This window comes from Hoplias malabaricus, chromosome 10 (assembly GCF_029633855.1).
Source record: "Hoplias malabaricus isolate fHopMal1 chromosome 10, fHopMal1.hap1, whole genome shotgun sequence".
NCBI classification, from domain to species: Eukaryota; Metazoa; Chordata; class Actinopteri; order Characiformes; family Erythrinidae; genus Hoplias; species Hoplias malabaricus.
The window spans coordinates 34,083,637-34,110,079 of record NC_089809.1 but is presented as its reverse complement, the minus strand read 5'-3'; the positions used below and the strand labels follow the sequence as shown (position 1 = coordinate 34,110,079).

General features: G+C 39.5%; 2 protein-coding genes across 2 annotated transcripts in view; one reads left to right on the top strand and one right to left on the bottom strand.

Annotated features, from left to right (window-relative positions):
* sspo (SCO-spondin) overlaps positions 1-24,849 on the bottom strand; it is a 98,677-nt gene extending 73,828 nt beyond the window's left edge. Inside the window, exons 1-20 of the mRNA XM_066682558.1 lie at positions 24,773-24,849; positions 23,889-23,992; positions 23,567-23,712; positions 20,038-20,137; positions 13,308-13,391; positions 12,009-12,218; positions 11,267-11,349; positions 10,779-10,949; positions 9,402-9,625; positions 8,791-8,893; positions 6,487-6,645; positions 5,247-5,332; positions 4,958-5,083; positions 4,691-4,847; positions 3,869-4,109; positions 3,410-3,551; positions 3,042-3,168; positions 1,835-2,007; positions 1,386-1,604; positions 630-795 (exon numbers count right to left, since the gene is read on the bottom strand). Of these exons, the coding sequence (XP_066538655.1) occupies positions 630-795; positions 1,386-1,604; positions 1,835-2,007; positions 3,042-3,168; positions 3,410-3,551; positions 3,869-4,109; positions 4,691-4,847; positions 4,958-5,083; positions 5,247-5,332; positions 6,487-6,645; positions 8,791-8,893; positions 9,402-9,625; positions 10,779-10,949; positions 11,267-11,349; positions 12,009-12,218; positions 13,308-13,360 (2,440 nt within the window). The 5' untranslated portion in view covers positions 13,361-13,391; positions 20,038-20,137; positions 23,567-23,712; positions 23,889-23,992; positions 24,773-24,849. The remainder of the gene's footprint in view (positions 1-629; positions 796-1,385; positions 1,605-1,834; positions 2,008-3,041; positions 3,169-3,409; positions 3,552-3,868; positions 4,110-4,690; positions 4,848-4,957; positions 5,084-5,246; positions 5,333-6,486; positions 6,646-8,790; positions 8,894-9,401; positions 9,626-10,778; positions 10,950-11,266; positions 11,350-12,008; positions 12,219-13,307; positions 13,392-20,037; positions 20,138-23,566; positions 23,713-23,888; positions 23,993-24,772) is intronic.
* On the top strand, positions 16,972-21,042 carry aoc1 (amine oxidase copper containing 1). The gene is made up of 5 exons (XM_066682557.1): positions 16,972-17,085; positions 17,731-19,276; positions 19,426-19,714; positions 20,210-20,342; positions 20,530-21,042. Exons 2-5 carry the CDS (start codon positions 17,740-17,742, stop codon positions 20,797-20,799), a joined length of 2,229 nt encoding a protein of 742 aa, XP_066538654.1. The 5' UTR covers positions 16,972-17,085; positions 17,731-17,739; the 3' UTR covers positions 20,800-21,042.
* Positions 24,850-26,443: the final 1,594 nt, after the last annotated feature.

Below are 26,443 nucleotides of genomic sequence, written 5' to 3'. Positions count from 1 at the left end.
GCTGCACTATGTCCAATTTTTTTTGGTTTAAACTTGAAAGTAGTAGGATTAGTGAGTCAGTCTCTGTACAGCTGTGAGTCACTCTGTAAAGCTCTAAAATAGCAGTTCAGCAGTCAGTGGTGTTGAGTCAGATTTGGCAGGGGGTTTTTGGACCATGCCATGCCTCTTTACATATTGTGGCATCTGCCTTGGGCTGTAAGTGTAATTGAGAGCTCCAAATGTGTGGTTATACTGAGCAGCTTGCCCTGCTCCCTGAAGAAAAGGGACTGTGTTGTTGTGGTTTATTGTAGTTGTTTATGTTGTGTAGATGGTAGTATATTATTTGTATTTGTGACTGTTGTGTGTACGAGGACAGGGGTTTGTGGTGTTGCTTGGTCCTAATGAATCCAATCCACCTACCAAAATGTGGTTTTGGACTGTGGGAGGAAACCAGAGCACCCGGAACATTTCTGTCATGCTCACGACTATCAAAGTTCTTCTGTCTGTCATTTTCTATTACACTTTTCCAACAGAGAGGTCTCCAAATCCTCAAATGTTACATAGTGCAGCTTTAATTCGACTTTTATTTTTCTGCATAGTAACAAGCAAATTCACTATTAGCTTGAACTGACAGTTGTAAAGACTCTTACGGCAGAAGGTGTGGTTCCTCCAGCTCACTAGCACCCCTTCCTGGGCACACCGCTGAGCATAGGCTGTGATGACAGTACAGTGGCACAGCTGGTGTGGGGCGCAACTGCACACCTCAGACAGACATATTCGCATGTAGGGTTCCCGCTCAACAACGTCATGACAAGCCTGCACAGAGTAATGCACAGTGGTGTTACGTTTTATGCAGTGGAAAGATTTTAGCATACATTTAATACTTCATCTTTGTGGACCTCACTGCACTGTAACTATGTAAATAATCAATAAACACCAAGAAACCCAGCAGGGCAAGCAACTTAACCCATGAGAGGATTTATCCGGTAAATCGTTATTCATTTTCTCCCAGCATAAGCACTTTAAGAATGACACTCTAAACACGTAGCTTCACTTATTGCCTCCGTCCTTAGAGAACAGTGAGCCTATTTATGATGTCATGTGTCTCGTATCTGAATAATGTTAAGATAAGATTAATCCACATTCCATTTATACTTGGCAGACACATAAATGTAATTATGTTGGATAGAAATCTACTACGCATCATTTAAATTTATGGTATTTGGCACCCACTCTATCTTCCATAGAGGCGCACAGCTTTAATCCCAAGCTTCCTTCTGAAGGCATCAGTTCTAGCAAATATGCATCAGTGCTGCTTTTCTTGGACTTCTTGGATGTGTATTGAACATGGGAATACAGCATGGGAATGTCTTGGCACCATTCTAAGAGTAAAGTCACCAGCTGACCTGAAACACAGCACTGTTGATAAGAGCACAGACGCTCTCTGCGTACTTTCCACGTTGGGTGTAGGTACTACAGGGGTCAGAGGTCACAGATAAGGGTAAAGGGCAAGATCCAGGGCTGAACTTGGCAGCAAAAGAAGGCACACTGCTCTCGACATCACCGTCTGGTGTGGTGAAATCGTCGTGCTGATTCCAGGTCAATGTTCCACACAGACCCCTCACCTGCCATAGTGCAGAAAACACAAAAACATGCATAGAACTACATTAAGGGGATTGGTATTTCTATAATGAAAAGAATTAACAGGTCTGAAGCTAGTCATGATCAGGAACTCTGCTCAGAACAACATTAGAGCAGTGATTTTACTGTTGTCACTATTATAGTAAAATTGCGAAGTGTATCACATGATTCACTGTACTTGAGTGAGACATGAAAGCATTATATTTATTAGGACCTTATGAGCAAAGCCTGGCTGCAGAGTGATGAGGATCAGAGAGCCAGCTGTGTGCCACAGCAGCTGAGCTCCAAATGCCTGGACCAGCAGGAAGCTGGAGGTAGCTCTTCTCAGTCCCAGATCAGCTGTAAACACTGGCAAAATCTCAGGCTTACCATTCAGCATCACTGAGCCTGAGAGGGAGACAAAAGACATACAGAGACAGATAGGCAGATGGCACAAAATACAAACAGTCGAAGAAAGTATACTTAGAAAGTATGTGGACAAAAAATGATTTTTTCACATTGTTACCAATTTTCTTGATTAGGGGTGTCACAAAACCTTAGGATATTTATTACCTATCATTATTTCTGGTCTGGTTGGTTGACCTATATATCAATCCAGGAAGTGGACACTGGGGGTAGGAGGTTTTTGACCCATAAACAACTAACTCCAATATAAACAGCAATTAATGATAAAAAAAAAAATATATATATATATATATATATATATATATATATATATACATATATATATATATATATATATTGTATCTCCACTTTCTTTTCTACCTAACCATTAGAAATATATTCCAATTGTTTCTTACTGAGTTTATGCCAGTAGGTATGCATTTGACACAATATGTTTTTGGAGCTTAAGCCCCTTTAACACATACAAATTAACCCAGAACATTTAACAGAGTTTACCCAGAGGAGCTGCAAACACCCGCAACATTGATGCACGGACTTTATCCTGCTAGTGAGCTATAGAGACTCCAGGTAAATTTGGAGTGAGTGCATGTGGGAACAGAGCCACTAATGTCCCAGAGTATCTCTTGCACATCCTGCACAGGTGCTGCCCCAGGTCTAAAGTACGTGGAACATTTCCCCCAGTGACAACATGTCTGACACAGAAATTCTCCCACAGTGCACTGCATGTGTGAAAGAACCATGCCAAGACCTGATGTACCAGTTGTTCTCTGAAGTTTCATTGAAGTTCATATGTTAAAGAGGCTTTAGTTGGGTGGAGTTTAAATGGTATATCTTGAAACCTTTATGATGTTTACATTGCACATGAAATTCTTTTATTTAAAAGAAGCAGAGGAAAGGTAGAACTCCACAAAGGGAGTTACCTTCTCTAGCCTAACAGATCATTTATACAGAGCAGCAGGTCAATAGGCTTTATGGGTAGGATGATGTATGCTTCAAAAGACATACCAGCAACTCACCTGTGTTAGTGACAGTCACTGTGGTACGGAGTGCAGTGATGGACATTTCCTGAAGGCAGCCCTTGCCCCCTCCCTTCACACACTCCCCTGCTCTGATTGTCACTGTAAGTTTCTTATCTACAAAATCCTATAAAAATAAAAAAGCAGCACTGGTGTTCAGCAGGAGAAATGTCCCCAAAAATAAGCTTAAATCACCTATTTACTGGTTATTTCAGGATGTTACTGAGAGCCATTCTCATAAAAAAACAAAGCTCTGATATTGGGATTAACTGAATACTGAAATAAGATAATGTCAATGAATAAAATGAATCATAAAATGCACATTCAGTAAAGAAATAAAGATGCACTATCCAAAACAAGTAGCTTACCTCAACAGCAATGAACTGACAGTCACCAGCCTGGAGGTTATACCTTTTCTTATCAAAAGTGGAGATGTGCATTGCCCCGATAATACTGCACTGAGCTGCACACCTCTCTTCAGAACACCTCCACTGGCCTCCCTTACAAACACTATGAAAACAGGTTAGACAAAATGGCTGAAAACCTACTTAAATAAATGACTTTCCACTACTCTCTACATTAGATTATGATTATATATTGATTAGACAGTAAATTTATTGATGTAGTACATTTTATTCACAAACACCTGTACGAACCATTCAAATTATTCAAATTCAATGCTTTAGCTTTTTTGGTATTTAAAGGTATTTTGGTCATCTTTGTTGCAAATGCAAAAACTGTGCTTTGAAACACTGATCTCACTGGATCCAGTAAATCACAGAACATTCACATTTACAGTTAGTTGCCAAGTAGCCCCCTGTACTCACCAGGTGTTACACTTTTGTTTTATCATGTCCCCCTCCTGATATGTGCGACGCCTGTGAAAGCATGGGCAGTCATCTTTCTTTAAGCATTGGCCTCCATGTAGATAGAGTCCAGCAGGGCACTCACAACCCCCAACACACTCTTCCCGACACTGGCCTGAGGCTGGCGTGAGAGCGGAGGTACAGCTAGGGGGACAGGAAGACATGCAGTCTGAAAAAACCTGACCCCCAGGACACACTCGCTCTATAGAAAGACAGAGAAAACAGAGTGGGTAGAAAAGCCGAGCAAATATTGAAGTTGTACATTTTATCTACCATTGGAGAAAACATCCTGCACAAGCCTGTAGGCTCAATGAAGACATTAACCAAATCAAAATACTGTATTTACTAGTTAATTCCTCTGTGTAATTTTCTGTAAATTATATTTTTTTCCCTACAAAAGCTTTTAGAGACCACATAGAATTATTAGGCAATATCAGTGCCTTGCTGTTGCTTCCATATTTGTTTGTGTGAATTGCAGATAGGATTAGTGAGCAGCTGACCAAGATTCTCTGTGGTCAGCACACAAATTTCCAAACACTCATTGTATCTGATTATTCAAATCCTTCTTTTCTTCATTTCAAATAAATTTGACTATACAGTTAATAGCTGGGCTTCTGGGTTCTGCATTTACTTGCAAACTCTATTATCACTGTGAAAATCCAGCTCACACCTGCTCCAGCTAATTAAGGTCTTCTGTAGACAGTGATAGTGAGTAACTGTGGTGGATCAGATTTCAAAAACAAAGCCTTGGCATCTGTGCTGTGAAAGAAACGAGAGACGTACCACACAGCCCTGGGTGTCTCCAGCTGATGATCACATGTTGTTGGGCACATTCACGAGCAAAGCTGGCCAGTGTGTCACACACAGCCCCTTCTCTCTCACTGTGTCCGAGGCTGCAGTACATATACAGACAGGTATCCACATAGGGGCCTGGATCAACCTGAAAGAAGGACAAAAACAATAATAACAGTAATTAAAATCTTAAAACGGCAGTCTGCTGACCTCTTTGACATTTTCTGTATGGCAGGACAATTCGTGTGCTTCTCTTACTCGATGATGGCAGTGTGTAAAGGGACTCTCCTTGAGTTGATGGCATGCTGACTCTGCATTTCTTCGCAGTCCTACATCCCCTGTAATGTCACAGCTGTGTCCCAACTCTGCTGCATCACTACATCCCTGTGAAGACCAGACAATCATAGTGACGTTTTCACTCATGGCCTCCGTTAGATCAATACACTAGAGACTTTTAAGGTAAAATTACTACATAGTGTTATTATAACATTCCATAATACGGGATTCCGCTTCTAAAAGCAGAGACCAAGTACAGCGCATGAAATACCTCTGTCAGTTGATCTGGAACCCGCCACGAGTTTCCAAAGCTGGCAGCATACTGAGATATACTTCCACTTTTACCAGTGAAGTCATCTGTAGAAAGAAAGAGCAATAAAACCAAAACCATAGACGACAGAACCCCATAGTTATACGTGCACACACATCAATGAAATGAAAATCAAGTTTCATTTTCCTCTAAAACCCTAATTATTTCCACCAATCTAACACCACTGGTGCCAAATATATTATGACAAGTGACACTAAAAATAAAATAAATTCCTTGGCTGCTTAAGAGGGATTTAACCCACTTTTTCTGAAAGCCCTCTAAAGAAATTGAACTGATACAGAAATGAACAAACAAAAAGTACAAATAAGCCATCATTTTTTCTTCTTTTCAGGGTGTATATTTTTAATGTGAACACTCAAAGGGGGAAGCAGACTTCCATTTCCACAACTACTACATTGATGTGAAGTGAGGAAGGAGTAACTAGCTGAGTACAGAGCCTTGATAGACCCACTTCTGCCTAACTTTGACCTCAGAAGCAAGGACCTAGACCCAGATATGGAGAATTCCAGGATGTCATCAAAGGTTCTACAAGCAGTTTTTCCTCTGGACCCACTGTACTACCATATAAAGCAACCCAGGGTCCTGCACCAGCAGTGGAAAATCTCGTTATTCATCTGGAGGAAAGCAAAGGAAGGAATTTCCACAGAGGAAAACTCAAACAATAGTGAGCAGCCTCAGTATATTCATCAGAGTCCGCCTTCTGCATATGTATCTGCTGAAGGGTGGGTACACTGAAACCTCTGTGCACAAGAGTCATGACACAGTTAATCAGAAATTCACTATAAGGTTAAGGGCAACTGACAAAGCTAAAGCTCACAGATGCTTATGGATCTATACCTTAGAAGCTGGTGGAGACAGCATCACAGTGTATAGGAACTATATCAGACTTAGGCTCGCCATGAAGAGCTTGAGGGAGGTTTTCAAAGAGTGGGAGGTGAAAAGAGGTGATTCAGTATAAGGCCAGCATCTATTTGTGAACAGGCAGGAAATGGCAAGCTCTGGAGTCATGACTATGGCACAGAGCTGATGGGAATGGGGTATCAGCTTACAGTTCAAAGAATAAAATAATTCATTAGAAACAAGAAAGCCATATTGTACACATTTGGAAGAAGAAAATATAACAGAGTCACACAACAAGCAGAACAACATCCAGCATTTGGTTTCTAAGGACATTTCTTACCATCTGCGTTGTTGTTGTATACTCCACACAACCCCTTTGTAGCAGCAAAGTGTTCTGAGGTAACTGTCAGATACACAGTGTTTCCCAGGTCAAATTTGATTCTGACCCCCAGTCCACTCTCCACAAAAACAAAATCTCCCAGCCAGTGAACACTCACTCCTACGGACAAAATTGATGCACATGAAATGCTGTCTATCATACATTTATCACACATTCATATAGTATAGTGATTAAGACCATCATTTCATAAACATTTCTCAGCAGTTTCACAGCAGGACCTAAGATGCAGTGACCTATGTCCGGGTTAAGTGGGAAAATAAACAGTCCCAGTGAACGGGAAGAGAATCCAGTTGAGTAAACAATCAGAATAAACATAACAGTGTGTAGATATCTTGTCATCTGCTTGTAAACAAATCTAACACACATTGCTTCTAAACCTCTAATAGTGACAGGTCAAATCCTTGTTAAAACTGAGTAGTATACTAAGGAAGAATTGCAGCAGGGCGCATCGCTGACACAGACATTCAGCTGTGCAAACAACTTTTGAAAAATGAGATGCTTACTGAAAATGTGCGAGAACCACTCACAATGCCAAGCATGGGCCACAAAAGCCCACAGAACAGGGCAGCAGAGCAGAGGAACACGGTTCTCTGGCATAACAGAGCTCCATCTAATACCTGTGGGATACGCTGAAGTTGTGTTTGTGATCTAGCAGCAGTACATGGCCTCACTGATAATCTTGGGGATAAACAGAATCAAATCCTCAAAGTAATTTCTAATGTAAACCTTCATTTGAGAAGAACCCTTAGGCAAGCAAGGTTTTGGTCATAAAGTGTTTAACAGCAAAATATCAAAAGAGATCACAAATGCTTTGCTTAACAGTGCATGATGTTGTTTACGAGTCCAGTGGCAAAGTTAAGACCAAACAAGAACAGGCAATTGCTGCACTAGTTCCTCTTTTCATAGGCTGCTTTAAAATCTGTACATATATCTGAAGGCATGTGTATTTATGTGTATTTCCTTGAGTATTTCATAGTCATGTATATTTACTGTCTGTTGGCAGGAGTCACAAATAGGCGGACCACAGTCCGAGAACGGACCTAGACGCTGTCCTATCAGGACCTGGACCTGTAACTGATAAACTATTAAGAGCTGTTTAATTTTGAACAAGGTGTTTGTCTTAAGAGGTATAACTCTACTGGTCATTACGGTTCAGTTTTAGCGCTCCAGGAAATTACCCGACTCACACATGCGTTTCTGCATATCACATGTGAAGCTCAGCCAATCAGATCTCTGCATTATGATGAGCAGTGACTCGAATGAATGACACACACAGGGCAGCGCTCCAGACACAGCTGTCTTGGCACCAGTAAAAATAGACCAAGGGACGTGATAAAAGCTCTTTTGGGACACTTTCGGGACAATAGTGTTGTGTGTGGTAAAACCAAAAACTTTAATGTGAAAGGAATGATTATTAGTTGAAATTCTCATAACGCTGAACATGGAATCTGTTTGCTGTTAACAGATAAAGTCCCGCCATTCAGTCATAAGAGCCAATCAGATTTCTAGTTGTGGAAAATCAGTAAAGTTAACTGCAACTAAAAATGACACTTTCTCCTATGTCACACATCCAACTGCCCTTGGGCATGGCATCTAACCCCTAAGTTCCCTCAACACAGAGGTGGATGCCTAGCACTCCGGGTTTGTGTATGTTCACTTCTCCTGGTGTGTGTGTGTGTGTGTGTGTGTGTGTGTGTGTGTGTTTAATGCCACTGATGAGTTGAATGTGCAGTCCAAATGACATTGTAATGCTGTGCAGAGGTGATTAAAGCATGTTTAAAATACATTTCACATTTCAATCAAAAAACATTAAAATGGGGATGCAATGTTTGTTCTGACAACTGAATAAATACTGAGCTTGTTCCATGCTATTGTGCAGTTTATGTTCTTTAGGTCATTGATGTGTATTCTGCTATTTTGTATAGCACCTAAGGCTGGAAGGACTATATTTTGTCCCAATGTATGTATGATACTGGGGACTGACAATAAAGAAAACTTGATTTGACAATGAAGAATGGTTCTGGGCAAGTCCTTGTCACTTAACTAACCTGGTTCAGTGGTACATTCATAAAACAAAATTCCTCAAAGCAAAGATAACTGGTGATGTGCTTGGTTGAACGTAGACACATATTTTATGACCTATATTTATGAAGGTCCAGTCTTATCTGCCAGTACTTAAGGCACACTAATAAGATAAGAAAGAATACAATTAGACCATTAAAACTGAAAACAAAAAATTCATACCGTTTTGAAAGACAGGTTCGCCTTGGGTTAATGTGAGACCATTGAGAGACATGTTGCTCTTATGAACAGAGACCAAGTCAAGCCCCAACATCATCCTCAGTGCCTAAAAAGAAAATAACAATAACAATCAAACAGCTTTATTAAACAGCATTCCAGTCAAAATGTATACTTCACATCTACATTTGTATGGATGGCAATGTCCTTTAAGGTGTTAAAAAGAAAGGTAGTGTCGCCGTCACACAGCTCCAGAGGCCTGAAGGTTGTGGATTCAAGTCCTGCTCCGGGTTTGGTGTGTTCTCCCTGTGTCCGTGTGGATGTCCTCTGGGTGCTCCGGTTTCCTCCCACGGACCAAAACTACACACTCGTAGGTGGATTGATTGGCGGGTCAAAATTGTCCGTAGGTGTGAATGTGTTAGTGAATATGAGAGTGTGTGTCACCCTGCGAAGGACTGGCGCCCCCTCCAGGGTGTGTCCCTGCTTTGCGCCCAGTGGGAACTGGATAAGCGGCTACAGACTGAATGAATGAATGGATTCACTTTGGCCTTTACCACATCAGGTGCTAAAATGTGGAGTGAGATTAAGTGTAGCTTGACTGGAACCATGCTCTGTACCTTACTGCAGTGGCCTCTGCCATCACACACAGTGCTGATGTAGACTGCCCAGGTGCCGTCAGTGGAGGAAGCCAATATGTAGGTGCAGCTGCCCTGGAAATGGAAGTGTTTTCTGTCAAAGGAACGATAATGCGCTCCACCCCAACTCATGCAGGTCGCAGAAGACTTGGGGTCACGAGCACCTCCAAGGAGGCTCCTAGGAAGTAGGGGTGAAGACTGAGGATCTGAGGACAGAGAACAAAAATATAACTTTTAAAAAAAGGAGTGACAGTTTAATACTGATTAAGGAAAAATAAAAACACAGATGTGGCTCCTGCAGAGCGTTCCACTTTGAGCGTCCCACTCTGTACACAGCTGAACATTTGTCAGCAATGGGAGTAAGTCACTGAATGCACTAATTAAAAAGGGTGTCTACAAACCTTTGGACAAACTGCATACATTAGTGCCATAAAAGGCTCTTACTGAGGATTTGGCCCAAGTCACTCACTAACTGCAGCTGTGCTGATGAGCACTGATACGTATTTCATTACTCTGCTTATTTGTAAATAATATTCTGCTTATTTGTAAATAAAATGAAATATATGTGTACTGTAAACACGGTGGTGCAGGAGGTAGTGTTGCAGTCACACAGCTCCAGGGACCTGGAAGTTGTGGGTTCGATTCCCGCTCCGGGTGACTGTCTGTGAGGAGTTGGTGTGTTCTCCCCGTGTCAGCGTGGGTTTCCTCCGGGTGCTCCGGTTTCCTCCCACAGTCCAAAAACACACATTGGTAGGTGGATTGGCGTCTCAAAAGTGTCTGTGAGTGTGTGAGTGAATGTGTGTGTGTGTCTGTGTTGCCCTGTGAAGGACTGGCGCCCCCTCCAGGGTGTATTCCCGCCTTGCACCTAATGATTCCAGGTAGCCTCTGGACCCACCGTGACCCTGAACTGGATAAGCGCTTACAGATAATGAATGAATGAATGTAAACATGCTAAAGCAGTTTAAAATATGATTATGACTTCTGAGAATATGACCTACTTAAACACCATGACCATTACTAGAATCCACCTTTAATCGTATGCACTTCCTGAAAAAGCACTGTATGCAATGCATACCTTATTATAATGAGTTCTTTAAAATAAATTAAAGTAAACTCCAAGGGATGGTTTCCCAGAGATTAAGCCTGGTCCTGGACTTCACAGCATTTTGAATTGAGATTTTTCATGGAAAGAAAGATATAGCCAAGGACTAGGCTTAATCCCTGTCTGGGAAACTGCCACCCAAAAAACTGGCTCATTTATTGATGTGCCTAAAAAAGAAGAAGAAGCAGAAGAAAATTTAGAATATATCTGTGGTAGTGAACACACACAACACACACACACAAAAATCACCCACGCACCTGGCAAAAGTGTGTAGGAGCAAGAGAGGCAGGTCTGATCAGAAGCGTTTTTCCAACTCAGACCCCAAAGGCTACCACAACACTGCTCAAGAGACATCAGAGAGGAGTTCTGGACCCCAGGAAACGCCTCACAATTCCACGTTGAGAAACACAGACCCTTTGCACTCACACCTAAAAAGAGACAAACGGAAGTAGAGCACCAGTGAGAACCCCATCAAATCAAACTCTGCTTGTTTTCTTTGCAGCCATTCAGGGAAGCATTTTACTTATTGTGTTATTCAAAAACTAAACTTGCATCAACCTATATTCAAGTTAAGAAATGTGTTTTCCTCTCTGTATTAAGCTACATGGTTTGTTAGGACAAAAGTAAATGTCATTCAGGAAATTGTCATTGTTATAAGATTTTGGTGAATATGCTTAATCTCACATCAGTTGCTTTTTTCCGTGTGTGGATTTTGACTTGACCAGCTACAAGGACTCTTACTTACCCTGTGAACAGTGAGGACCAGCCCAGCCATCACAGCAGCCCTGTACTGTCCTATTCACTCGTTCAGTCACAATGCTTGCAGGCCTACAGCATACACATACAACACTTTTCACACACTCAGAAAATCCCTCATCGTAAAGACAAGTCTGTGAATTATCTATGCTATCTGAAGTGTTCCTGCATACTTTACAACACTGAATTCATATAAAACAATAAAGTTCTATTAAATTGAAATGCAGTTGGTCTCCATGTGCTGATTTTATGGTTTCTACTCTTCTTAGAAATTACAGAAGAACATTTCTATAAGGATTTGAAGGCATACAGCCATGGGAACAAAGGTGAAGTCAGGTCGATGGATGATTTTCTCTGAATCACAAAGCCACTCCAACTTATCTCAGCTCAGTTCCATTACGACACAGCCCAATGTTGAGGGGACTTACACCTGTAGTGATATCACACCGGGTATGGTGAATTTAGGCTCATGTGAAGTTTCCCATTTCATTCCATAATTTTCTTTGTAGATTATACCAGCTGTATATGCACAGCTGTACCTCTTGCTCCAAAACGAGTGTATCTTAAAGCAGCCGAACTCAGGGGTATAAGTGTAAAGATAAATATTTGAGCACAAACTTTAAGACCTAATGTGTATGACTGGAGAAACTGAACAAAGGCCCTTTACATTATGATATCAATTAAACATCTCGATGAGGCATGTAGGGCTTGAATATTATCAATTTCCTTACTTGAATAGATAGCAGGAAGCCTTGGGGCCTTGTGTTTTGTAATACAGAGCAATGCCATCATCTCCTCCGTGACTGTGACGCATTCGGTCCACATCCAGCCTCCAGCCTTGAGTGTTGAACTGGTACACCTCAGAGCATTTCACTTCAAGCTGCAGGCGAGGGGTGATTATGCTCTCCAGCTTTTCTTCCACAAAGTGTTCACACCAGTGACTAATATCCAAAAGAGGAAGTTAGGGTTGAACCACTGGCAAAATCATTCAAATCCAATACAAATTGGAAAGTACAGAAGCTCCGGCAATTTTACTGTATGCTTTGTATTATTATGGGGCATTATGAATCATCTACACATTTGCATGTTAATTTACCTGTTTGGTGCTCATCTTGAAACAGTTAATCATAACCAATATCATTAAAATGTAATTTCATCTGCTGTTTATCTGGAAATGTAGATGTACAAAATAAACTTAACTGGATTTTGGATTTAGAACATTTTAATGAGTGCCTGTTCAACATCCACAACCTGAATTAAGTCCAGTTTATAAATAGAAAATCTTTAAAATACATAAAATGGTTATATAACCCACAACACAGACAACAGATACTAGTCCACTAATACAAGCAACAATAGATAGAGATAGATAAATACTTTATTGATCCTGAAGGAAAATTTAGCAATATTCCATAACACCTATGTACTATAGCTTCAAATACACGTTTAATCCAGTTTCACCCATGAATAATAGGCTTTATAATTCACGGATAAAGATTTGGTTTAAAAAAAAAAACGAAAAACTGCCGTTGCCCACCAGTGAAACTAAGGCTTTAATTTGCAGGAGCATTTAGCCACGAATATATTGAGAGTTTACAGTGAAATCTTCCACTTTTTATTACACAATTACAAAAATGTCTGCATATTTTCTCCTTCAGGCTCAATGCATAATCCTTTCTGCATCGTTATGACCCAAACTTTGAATGTCGACAATAAATGTGTAGCTTGAAAATTTGGCAAGTAAATTCATCTTCAATCTCATTCAACATACCCGCTGGCATTTTTACTTTTTTAAAAAATTATTTTGTTCTAATTTTGTTCTATAATTTTTCAAGCAAAAACAAATTTAAATACATTTATAAGAGAATAAAATATTTTAGTAACTGGTTAAAAATAATATATAAAATATAAAATGAATAATCCCATGACAAGAAACCCTGATGATTTCACTTGCCAAGATAGCGTTTTTTTTGTTTTTTTGTTTTTTTTTGCAAGGGAGGTACTTCAGGATAGAAGATATGTTGGTTTACCCTATTCCCATGACCAGGCGTAGTCCCAACAAAGATAAAAGTAAAGCCTTCATATTGTCTCTCTGTGCCTTTTTTCTTGGTAAACTGAGAGGGAAAATAAAAACAAAATTCACCAAGTTAAATAATACTCAGAGATGCAGACTGTTATAGTACAATACTCCACATCATACAAAATGTCTGCCTTGATTTTTGCAAAAGAAAAATTTAGAACTGACACAAACTATCGAATATTTTTTAAAACACATATGACTTACTTTATAAGTGTATTATTGCCTACAAAAAGCATATATCCATTTTTCATTTCTCTGCTTTACTGAAATGCATTACACCAAGTGAAAATTACACTACAGAGAGCCCAAAAATAAATGTTCTGGAATTACATGAAATAAAAATATATTCTGATTAAAATTTAGCACACATGCAATCACTATGGTAATTATTCATTCCTACTTCACATATGAATAAAAGTCATTATACCAATTTACATTTAACAATATATACAATATATATATATATATATATATATATATATATATATATATATATATATATATATACACATATAACAGCTTCAGATAAAAATATAAATAAACAACCGCCAGAGTCCACCAGTGAAAATAACGCTGTTAAAGAGCAGCAAAATATTAAAATAGAAGTTTTATATTGACATTTTATATTATTTTTATACTATTTATTCGGCTATATATTCTAAAGTGTTTTTCAAGTGTGCATCATAAACATACATTGCTTTTGCAGCACGTTCTAACAACATACATATGACATTTACAACATGACACTTGAAATCTAGGTGATGAATTGTGCAGGTTCAAATTACAATTCAAATTTTCAGATGATACTTCAAACAGATGTTACCTGGGTCAGATGTTCAGATGTTCTTTTCAATTCACTTTCCACAGGATCCCTATACTTCCCTGTTAAGTTACTCTGTTCAGTTTCCTTTTTTAAATCTCTACATTTGTTTTTGCATTTTCTCTGTCAAGTATAGAAGCAGTCTCTCACCCACTTCTATAAACCCATTGTTTGTAGAAGATGAATATCTATTTTCTCCAAAAGATGAATATCTTTTGGTCACAGATGTAATTCAGTTCCTCTGTAAGGATTATAAACCTACTTGTTAGACCAAGTGGGGATTTTTAAATGGCGGGGGATTCACGGTCCTTTAGCAGCATCTGAGAGGCATGCAATTGGAAGACAAGTCACAGAGTCACAGCTGCAAGGTCAGTCATTAGCTGGCCTTCTGCTGATGTCAGTGCTCAGTGGTCAGTCAGAAGAGGAGGGGTAGGTGGGCAAGGCCTAGGTCCTTTTTCTAAGGAGTTGTTTGGGCAGGTCTAATCCTATAAAGAAATGCTTTAGTGGAAGCATTTCAGGGGCGTTTATTTAATAAAGTGTGTCAATAATGAAGGCCCAGGCAGTGTGTAGCCTGACCACTGCAACTGGCAGCTTTGACTTTAGGGGTGGGGATCACAAATACTGCTGCTTTCACTTCCTGTAACTCTGATTTCTCTTCATTTTCTACCCTGTCACACAACAAGAAATAAACATGCTCAGTAAATGCAATGAAGTAACCTAATGTCAGTAAGATAATAATAAAACCTGCATGCATTGGGATATGAAGCAGTGGAACCACATTCCCGAGTGATAGCGCACCAGTTCTTCTGGGATAAGATGTAGTGGTTCTGTGATTCAAAATGAATCATCTAAAATCAGTATGTGATTGAACACTATTTCAGCAATGTCAGTCACTAACAGGTGCATGAAATCAAACATAGAGCCATAACATATTCTTAGACAAGCACTGGCACTAGAATGGCACAGACAGAAGAGTTCAGTTACTATCATTCTAGCACTATTTAGCTTTGTTCTACTCTATTAGACCCAGTTCATTAATGATCTGTTACTGTGAATTGGATGCAATTTCCATCTTTGAACAACAAAAATTCAGCTGCTCAACAGATGTAAAAAAGTTCCCAAAACAGAGCCACCAGCTGCTCATCTGCATAATACAGAGTGGTGTATAGCAAACTCGCATCTGCAGCAGCAGAAATACATTCTCTGGAGTGAAGTATGATGTCACTATCTGGCTGCGTGATGATGGTTTCGCAAATAGCAGAAAAAATGTTATAGACCTAGAGTAGAAAACAAGAAGGAGAAAAACATTTATTGATCTACTGAGGGAACTTGCTTCTCTGAATTTGACCCTTCCGTGGTAGTGAGCCCACAAACACACACTAGTGAGCAATTCTTCACAAACACAAGGGGCAGTGAAACCGGAGCAGGGGGCTGCCAACCACTTCGGTGCCCAAGCAGCAGTTTGGGGGTTAGGTGCCTTGCTCAATAGCACTTCAGCTGTGAATTTTTCCTTGCTGTTCTCAGGAATTGACCTGGCGACCTTCCAGCCTCAAACTTGCTTCTCTAACCACAAGGCCACGACTTCCCCACAGAGCCTCTAAAATTTGGTGGAGAAACAACAATGATTGCAATCTGTTGTTCCTAGTTTGGGCTGAAATGAAAGTAATAGGAAATCTACAGAAAAGGGAAATGCTACATCATACATTTATCTTTGGAGACAATGTCCTACACAATAATCAAATAGTCTTCTGAGCTTGGTGTTCAAAAATGTGACTGTTCTGCACCTTGAGCATGTAAAACACCATGGGGTGATTTCCCAGACAGGGATTAAGCCTAGTTCTTGACTACACATGATTTTGAATTGTGATTTTCAAGTGAAAGGAGGATATAGTCCTAGGCTTAAACCCAGTCTAGGAAACCGCAAGCATAAGAATGAATTGGAGAACTGTCCACAGCCCTGCTGAACATCTGTTGATGCAAGGAAGTAACTAAAAATGGTCTCATCTACATCATCTATGCTGGAAAAAACTGCATTTACTGGTTGAGAAACTAATTTGCAAAGTTTCAGAGCCATGGAAATATATATATTACCGCAATACAGTAACAAGTAGAAGTAGGAAAGCATAATCTTAGTCAGCTTGACTGAACAGCTATTAAACTGTTGGTCATATGCACATTTTAGAGCAATTTAGAAAAACTATTCACACTCAAGCACACGTCTCTACATAAAAAGGGTCTAAACTACAATGTGTGATTTCTGAATAAAAATACCACCATTTGAAAATGTAAAACTCCATTAAATGTTTCTGTTTACTAGTACTAAATATCAATGATAGCACCTTCAGATGGTTAGTGGCATGCATGCGCATCAGTAACTGCTTCATGGTCTCAGTGCTCTCTATACCCAATACTGATACTTTTGTAAGTGCCAGCATCTGCACCATTGATGCAAGAGTAGTTTGGCATAATAATAAAGTACTATAAATAAATATGGCATATCAGCTGTGGATTATATTATATATATATATATATATATATGTGTGTGTGTTTTTTAAACATATACATATATGTATATTACTCAAGACTGAAAATTTTCTTTCATATAAAAGAGACACTGTACATACATCAAGGCAATATCTGATTAGATCATTTCCACATAAAAGCAAACCTGTAATCATCTATATCCAACCTTTGTTTCAGTTTTATGACCTGTCCCTGGCCAAGCCTTTGAGAAGTGGGTGGTTGATAAAAGCAGCAATGCAAGAAGAGAGAAGTTCATTTCATATATTGGACTGTAGAGGAAAGACTACATCTGCTTGGACGGCACTGAATAAACAGATTTCAGCTGCAGAACTGACGCACTCAGAGAACATAGCAACCTTCAAGATTTGGGGACAGGCACAATAGGGTAAGTCCATTCAGTGTTGTTCTTTTTTAAAACCGGCATTGTTCCACCTGACGTGACAGGCTTTTCTATTTCAAATGTAGGGTCACTGAAAAAGCCTTATATAAAGGGGGTTACATAATGGTGCTATAAAAGTGCTTCAGAAAATGTGAGAAATTAGTCACTTGTGAGCAATTAAACTATTTAGCTTGCAGGTCTTGAAGAATCAAAGGCACAAGTAGCCAGCGTGTTTATGGGCAGGTCTTAAAAAAGAGGAATTACAGTTGGAAGTCTGTTCTAAGGATCTTAAACTCAAAGTTACATTGGTCTTGAGGAAATGATTTGGGTACAAATGTGTAGATGATGCCTGGTTGGCTTACAGTATCTTTGCAGCAAGGAAAGGAAAGCACATGCTCACAGGAGTTATACCTATTGTAAGAATATTGGATCCACTTTTTTCACAAACGAAGACAAAAGGCAAAAAATATCAGGATAACAATAAGCGGGAACTGTAAGTATTAATACAGCTTTATCGCTCATATTACATTTATGGCTCTACACTTGGACTAGTTGGGCATAGCTTGTATCTCTGCATGAAGTGAAATGTTCTTCGTGTTCCAAAATGGTCCATTTTAGTTTCTGTCCTTTACACCCTTAATATTTCTCCAGGAGGGGAACATGTGGTGGACTTTGGTGCTAGTCCTAGCTTCCCTAGCCACACAGACTGCTGCATCTAGAGAGCGGGAATGGGCTCATCATGGAGCCTCGATGTTTGCAGATCTCACTCCCTATGAGATGCGTGCTGTGAGAGACTTTCTCCACTCCCACCATGAGCTGGGCCTTGTTTCAGCCAAAAACAAGTCTCTCAAGAAGAACAGCATTCTCCTCATAGAGCTGCATGTGCCTCGAAAGCATGAGGCCCTCCGAGCGCTGGACAGAGGACAGGCCAAACCACCACGTCAGGCTCGTGCTGTGGTGCAATTTGCCAACCAGGCCCATCCCAATATAACGGAGTATATAGTTGGCCCTCTGCCTTTCCCAGATTCTTATCAGCTCAAAATGTTCAAAGGTGACCGGCCCATCCGATTTGAATCCCGCCCCATCTCTACTGTAGAGTACGGATTTATTGATGCCATCCTGGAGAAGATCTCAAAGAAAGTGAACAAGATTCTGTATGAGAGTACAGGCTTCACTTTGTCAAACTGCACTGATCGGTGCTTGACTTACTCAGACATAGCACCACGAGGGCTGGAACCGGGAGAGAGGCGAACATGGCTCATGCTGCAGAAGTTTGTGGAGGGATATTTCATACACCCAGTGGGGTTTGAAATTCTCATCAACCACCAAGACCTGGATCCGGAGAAGTGGACCGTGGAGAAAGTGTGGTATAATGGACAGTACTTTGACAGCCTGGATGAGCTGGTGGAGAAATACGAGTTGGGAACAATCTCCAAAGTCAAGCTGCCTGAACATGACGAGCAGGATCTATACTCTACCTTCATTCCTCGCGGCCGTAGCAACACACAGACAAACATCCACGGGCCAAAGCTTGTGGAGCCTCAAGGCCCCAGATACAGAGTAGATGGAAACTTTGTGGAGTATGCAGGATGGTCCTTTGCATTTCGTGTTCGCTCATCTGCTGGCCTCCAGATATTTGACCTACGTTTCAACGGAGAGAGGGTTGCCTACGAGATTTCCCTGCAGGAAGCTATCGCCTTCTACTCTGGGGACACACCAGCTGCAATGCAAACAAAATACATAGATGCTGGCTGGGCCATGGGAACCTCTGATTATGAGCTCTCACCAGGTATTGACTGCCCTGAAATAGCCACCTTTGTGGACTTACACCACTTCTATGACACTAACAAGCCAGTGCGGTACAGGAATGCACTATGTATCTTTGAAATGACTACAGGCCTACCTCTCAGGAGGCACTTCAATAGTAATTTCCAAGGTGGCTACAATTTCTATGCGGGACTTGAAAACCATGTTCTAGTGATTAGAACCACATCCACAGTCTACAACTACGACTACATCTGGGACTTCCACTTCTATCAGAATGGAGTAATGGAATCTCGTGTTAGTGCCACTGGGTACATTCATGCTACATTCTTCACAGGAAACGGACTGAACTATGGAACCAGGGTTTACAACTACGTTCTTGGAAATTTACACACACATCTTGTCCATTACAAAGTAGACCTTGACATAGCAGGTAAGCTTGAATTTAAACCACATTTTTTATTAGCAAACTAAGTGATAAGAAGTTTAGAAAGTTCTGTATTACTATACAATGCACATACTATTTTCATCAAATTAAGTTGTCACATGTTTAACTACAGCTATACTTTTTGTCTTCTTCAGGACGAGAAAACAGCTTTGAGTCACTTGAACTTAAATATGTGAACTTCACCAATCCATGGAGTCCCAAACACACCATCAAACAATCCATCCTCCACAAGAGCCAATATGAAACAGAGCGCAGTGCTGCATTTCGTTTTGGCAAAAAGTTCCCTCGTTATTTACACTTTTACAACCCCAATCAGAAGAACAAGTGGGGGCACCAGAGGGGTTACCGTATTCAGTTTAACTCACATGGCCACAGTGTTCTTCCCCGTGGCTGGAGAGAGGAGAATGGCATTCCATGGTCAAGGTATGATCACTGCAAAATGTCTATCAAACAGGCTAACATTTAATTCCATAACATATGGTGAATATTATACTATATGCCCAAACTTATATAAACTTATATTAAAATCATATTATATATATATATATATATATATATATATATATATATATATATATATATAAAGTCCTGAATCATTAGTCTGTGGAGTGATGAAGCTTTGTCAAATAGTGTTGAGGTCCAGACATTCATTCAATATTAAATCTGGCCTCATTCAGGTTTCAAGGAAAGGACAAACTTTTATCTTAATCTTAGAAGAAATGTTGGTTGTACATGTGTCTACTTACATACATGCAGTGTATCTATCCCGGTTATCTTCAGGTACAATTTTCAGGTTGTATAATCTTGTCTAAACAAGTACTGTATCTGCAGCTGGGGTACAAAAACCTGCAATAGAGTAAATTTATGAGCAGATTCTATGGATTCTTCATTGATTCTTAATTTCTATGTCAACAACAGATATCCATTGGCTGTAACTAGACATAAAGACAGTGAGGCCAGCAGCAGTAGCATCTACGCCCAGAATGACCCATGGGAGCCTGTAGTGTCATTTGAGGACTACATCCGCAACAATGAAAACATTGTGAACCAGGTACTGTAAATCTGAGACTAACTAGATGAGCACTGAACCAATTCTTTCTGATATCTTCTGTCACCAAATTTATAACTTGGTCACTTGCCCTGAAGCATTTATAAGATGGTTATTGTATAGAAGTGCAGACTTTAAAGGTTACTTTAAGAGCTGTTCAGACATTTGACAGTCGTGTGTTTCTCTGTAGGATTTGGTTGCCTGGGTTACAGTTGGCTTCTTACATATTCCTCACTCTGAAGACATTCCCAACACAGCAACACCTGGAAACTCTGTGGGTTTCTTCCTTCGCCCCTTCAACTTCTTCAATGAGGACCCCTCGTTATCATCCCGTAGCACAGTCATCGTGAGACCAGACAAGGAGGGCAAACCAAAAATTCAGAGATGGACTCCAGAGGTTGTAGGTCACTGTGTTTCAGAGAAGCCTTTCTTCTACAATGGCACATATGTCGGTGTCTAAATAAAAGCCTGATATGATTTTATGTGAATAAATTATGTTATGTGTGCTTTATGTGAAATCTTTAATATAGCTGAATAAATCAGTTTTTAAAAATAGGACCTAAAAGTATCTGAACAGTCTCTAATCTAAATCCTACCTGTATGAATTTGTATGTTCTTACTGATGTATACTCTTAAAACCTTGAATACATGAAAAGAAAAAATAACATACTTACACATACTGCATTATACGTACATGCATTATATTAAAAAATAATGTTTTATCTCTTTTTGATATCTTTGTAAGTCGTAAAAATAAAACTGCTGTACCTCTATGAGCACTTGATTTAATATATGGATTTATTACGTATCATGTAGATTGTGTTTATTCTGGCTGTCATTCCTGCCTCACTTTGTGAGGTTGTGGGGCCATGGTCTGTGGTAGGTTGAATTCTGAAGGAGGGCTGCGTATCCATGGTCTGGGTTTATGTGCCAAGAACATCCAGGAAGCAGGATGTTCCATCCGCCAGCTTAAGCATCTCAACAATCCCGATGGCTTAGGCGGGAAAAGAGGGCTTCTTAGGCAAATTATCTTGTTCCCTAACCTCAACTGTAAACAGCCCAGAACTTCCATGGCAGACCTAAAGTCAATGGAAGATAAGAGATACTGTTTCTCTTTACGTATTTTGGCAGAATTTTGAGGAGAACCAGCAGTGAACAAAGCAGTTACACTATCAACAGCTTTAATGACTATTCAGACCAATTAAATTCTGTAACGCTTATTGTGATTATAACAATAAGCCAAATGGAAATTTCAAAAACTTTATTAAACAATTTAATTAATCTCTGTCCTTCATTTTCTTCTGAATGTTCAGCATACTGAGTCAATACAGTGGAATTCACATTTTTGGGGCTCGGTTTACAATCAGAAATTCTTCACAAACCAACTGTTTACAGAGGGATTTACAGTGGATGTTAATGTGAAGTGTAGAACCAGACAGGCCTTTTCTCTCGTCAAAGAGGAAATGGTAGTGAGGTAAAAGACCTTAAGCCTTATGGAGAACTGGCATTCCTAATCTTCTCCACAGCAACAAGGACCCATGCATCAAGGTCCCACAGCTTAGTCTTTACCAAACAACCCAGAACACTGTTTGAGATACTAGTGCATTCCACTCTCTGACAAACACGTACACACAAACACACTGAGACTGGTCCTATATATATATATATATATATCAGCTATACTTCACATCCACACACACACACATACTGCAAACAAAATTGAGGAAAGCAAGAAAGTAGGCATCTATATATATACAAGGCATCTTGTAATAGTATTGTAATTATATTAAATTTTATAAGGATACAAAACTCTTGAAATACTAAAAGAAAAATGCATCAAGCATGATTTTTAACATTGTGAACTCTAAGTACAGTCAAGCTTGCAAGCAAGCAAGCAAAAAGTATTAGGCTATTAAGTGTAAACCTGGCTCAAACAGCTACAGTTTACCAAGGTAATGGGAAAAGATACCGTAAGCAAATCAACATTTCTGCTTAACATGCAGCTTTAATAAGAAATCCAAATATTCTTTAGACAAAGCACACATGGACTGTTTACAAAAACGGAGGGATTTAACCAAGGAGAGAGGGATCAATAGCACCCTCCTTGTGGGAACTGACCTTCTTTTACACTTTGACCTTTCTACACGCATACATTCACACAAACTCGCACTCGTAAATACACTATGCAAAGAGAACAGCAGTGGAGTGAGACTATTGGTTTTTGTTATATTAAAAAATACACTTTATAAACACTGCTTATATCAGTACTTAAACTGTCAAACTTAATTCAGTTAATCGTGTGAATCACCGAACAAAAATATAGAGCCTTATGGCAAGTTTAAATGCTGCAATTTTAAGGATTTTAAGGAGTTCCTTTAACAAAAGTTTAACAAAATCAAATTAGGCTTTAAGCTAAGCATGGCAAGTACTAAAATAGTGTATCAAGTACCATAAACAGTGCTTAAGTGCATTAACTATTTATGAGCATGCCAGCATAAAGAGAGAAAGTCTATGCAAGTCTAGTTGTTTAAACCCACAAGACTAAACAGCCACTGCAAACCTTAAGAATTTGACAGAGGACTCTGTGGAAGTAGAGTTCATTTGTGCTCAGTCAGAAAGGAGAAAAGGAGAGCATTCTCTTAAGGGGCACTAAGACAGACTGTTTAAAGTCCTTTATGAGAATTCTCCCAGCCTCACCTGCTGCTCTCTATGAGAATTTTCCCAGGCTTATATCTTCTCTGTCCATCAAGTTGGTGATCTACAATTAGGTGGAGTCAGGCACTGAATCTGTAGAGCTTACTTTAATTTACCTTAATTCAAGATGCACTCGATGTGGACACAAAGATTCAATTGTGCAAGAACTGCTTTTAAAATATCAATAACTAGCATTAGCTAACAGGGTACTGAACTTTGGAGCAGTAGAACTGTGTTCTCTGAAGTGATGGAGCAGTATTCAGCAGCTTTTGGGATGAGATAGATTTTGTTACATTAATACCCTTAAAATCAGAAGAAATGTTTTTGCTAAGGTACAATATGTATATATCTCTATCAGAATGTGTAGCTGGTAGTTTGTGGGATCCTTCAGAAATGCTAACACCAGTCTCTTACAGGATTTCATGAATGTGGAGGTCAGGGAAGTGGGCCTATAGTCATTAAGTACAGCCACTAGCATTTGGAAAAAGCTATTATTATGGTGTGTGTAATACGAAGGTCCTTCATTTAGCTACCATGGCCTCTTGAAGATCCAAGATGGTCATCCCAAACCTTCTAACAGCAAAAAGCAACATTGTCTGGGCAGGGTTCTTTCCTCAAATAGCTGGTAATATCAAGTCACCTCCTCTCCACAGATCTTTAGAGCAAACTGTGGAGCAGCCTGGGTCAAAGATGAAGGAAGAAAGGTTAAAGGGGTATTAGCATAATTGTTTTCACAGCATTGTCAAAATTGAATGGTTACAATGAAAGTAATATCAATAAGCTTTAATGTGAAATACTCTCCATTTCCAATTTAGCAAGACAGAATTTACAACAGTGTAGATAGGAACCACATACCTGGGGATATCTTATTGCCTCCGAAGGCAACCTCACAGAGTTAGAAATATTCACTTCTATCAAATATCTGGAGGTCCTGTTCAGTTAGCATCTTCAAAATGTTCCTAAGAAATAGAGAAAAAAAGAAGAGACATTGCTCAATTTTGGTATCCTCATTAAACGTTCAGAAAGATTACTTCTTGAAAAAACATTTATGAATAATTATAATCATACACAAGATGTAAAATATCCTATTCCAATCCATTAGCGCTTCACATAATAAAAAACCTTGAGCTAACCATGCTATGCTAACCATGTTATTGTTCAATTAAATCCAACCCTGTCGCTCACTAATTTGCGAAGAACCCTTGCAAAAATTTAACTATTTTATATAGGGATTTTTAACCGTTATTATGAGTTTCCAGCAATAAATGAGAAACATGTTCCATAGGATGCTTACTAATGTATCTAGCTAATCATTAAAAATTAATTAAAAATAACTCAATAACCAAAAATCGTTATTTACGGACAAAAGAGAGGCATATTACTTACAGTACTAGCATTACTGTATAACACCATTTTACAGGAGTGAATACATAAGATTAGTTCACTATAAAATAAATTGTCTATAACAGAAAAAATATATAAAAGAAGGCCAGCTTATCTTCTCTATTATTTTCATGTCAAAAGGGCGTAAGACGAATTAGTGACAGCTCGCTCACTGCAGAGAGCACACAGCGTCACATTAAAAGTATGTGAAAATAACCTTGGTGATTTATCGGAAAGCAGTTTTTTTTCGGTTCTTGCGGGTTTATAAGAGATAGAACTCTACACGAATGCAATACTTGACCAAAAAAATACCGGCATACAACAACCATTTCACTTAAACTTGAATTTCGCCTCACCGTACATTATTTAATTTCAAACAAGTTAAACACAGGATGGAACCAGCAGCCGGAGCAACTTGGCTTTTAGCACCACCTACAGGCTCCTGTTAAAAGCGCCTCTGAAAAAAAAAAACCCCTGTAAAAGTCACTATGTTCATCTTCCGGTTTAGATTCTGTCGATTCCTGTGTGAACCATGGGTACAGTATGACATAGAAGAGTACAGATTTTACTGTAGCAAAAATACATTTACACTTCATTTCGGAAGAAACGTTAAATAATCAGTCTAAAAAACATTTGCTTAGCCTTATTATTTTACTGAGGCTGAGTTGCCCACCTTTTAGAAGGAACTTGTCTCACAGTCATCCTTCCTACATCAGGGACAGTATGTTTAACGTGGACAGGGAAAGTGTGTGAAGCCATGAACTGTTTGTATACACCAGCCTATTGGTCAAATTTTCACAAAAAAAGATGTGGCTGAGAGTAAAATCTGACTGTGGTCTGAAACTAATGGCTTCACATCTTTCTAAGGGTTGATGACGTCAGAACGCGGCCTGCTACGTAACGTCACTCAGACATCCAGTGTCTTTTTCTAGAACTTTCCCTGAACATGTTTCGCCTTTTCAGCTCTTGGAGTGAAATGGAGCGCCAGGATGCAGCAGGTGAGAGTTTACTCCAGCGCCTTCTGCTGGAGAATTGTCCACAACACAGCTCCAAAACACAGCGCTGTACACCCGCCAGGGGGCGCTTTTTCCCCGCGCTTGCAGCTGAGGCGGGAAAATCGTGTTTCTGACTTTAATTGTAGTTTTACTGAGAGCTGCTTTTCTGCAAAAACACATTCAAAAGATTTAACAAAACAACGTGAACAACAAGCTGCTTTCTTTAAAAAAATGGGCCTCAGTGCTAGGGCTATAGGTTTATCCCAGTTTTAACTAATTCACCACAAACCTAATTCAAGAGCTCAGTGTAAACTACACAAACACACATTGGTTTTCATAAATTTAGGGGTCACTACAGACTTCCATTAATTTTGTGTCTTGCCCTAACCTCATCATTAAGTGCTACCAGCTTAACCCTTATCATAATATTCGCTTTAAAACTGTAACATTAAATGTAACTGTGGGGACAACATGATATACACTGACACACACACACACACGTAAGTTTGCTTTCATACTGAAGGGCACTACATTTTGTGGACACATATATATCTATTACCAGCTAACCCCCCGAACTGAACAGAGCCTTAAAATATGCCTTCATCTTAAAATGTAGCTAATCATTTATACGGTGGGGGCCAGCTTGTGGAGAAGTTCCCATCATGTGAGTATGTAAAATGACAGCATTTTAAGAGACTATACGCGAAGAGACCTCTCCTGGGCACTGGAGGATTTGGGTCTGTTTATGCCATTGCATACTGGCAAGCCAGTATTTCTGAACACAGTCATTTATCTCATACATTACCAGGAATCAGCTTCTACACAGAAATAGTGTTACCACAATGGTCCATGGCTTCCTATTTTCCCACAGTGATGACTTTCTTTCTCTTCTACTGCTGTCCTGGATTATGACAAAACATCACATCATTTAATACTTTACATACTTGTTGTTTTAATGAAGCCCATTGTTGGTCAATATTCATAGTATGACCAGTATGATTATGCACATAATAATAGTTGTTATTATTATTT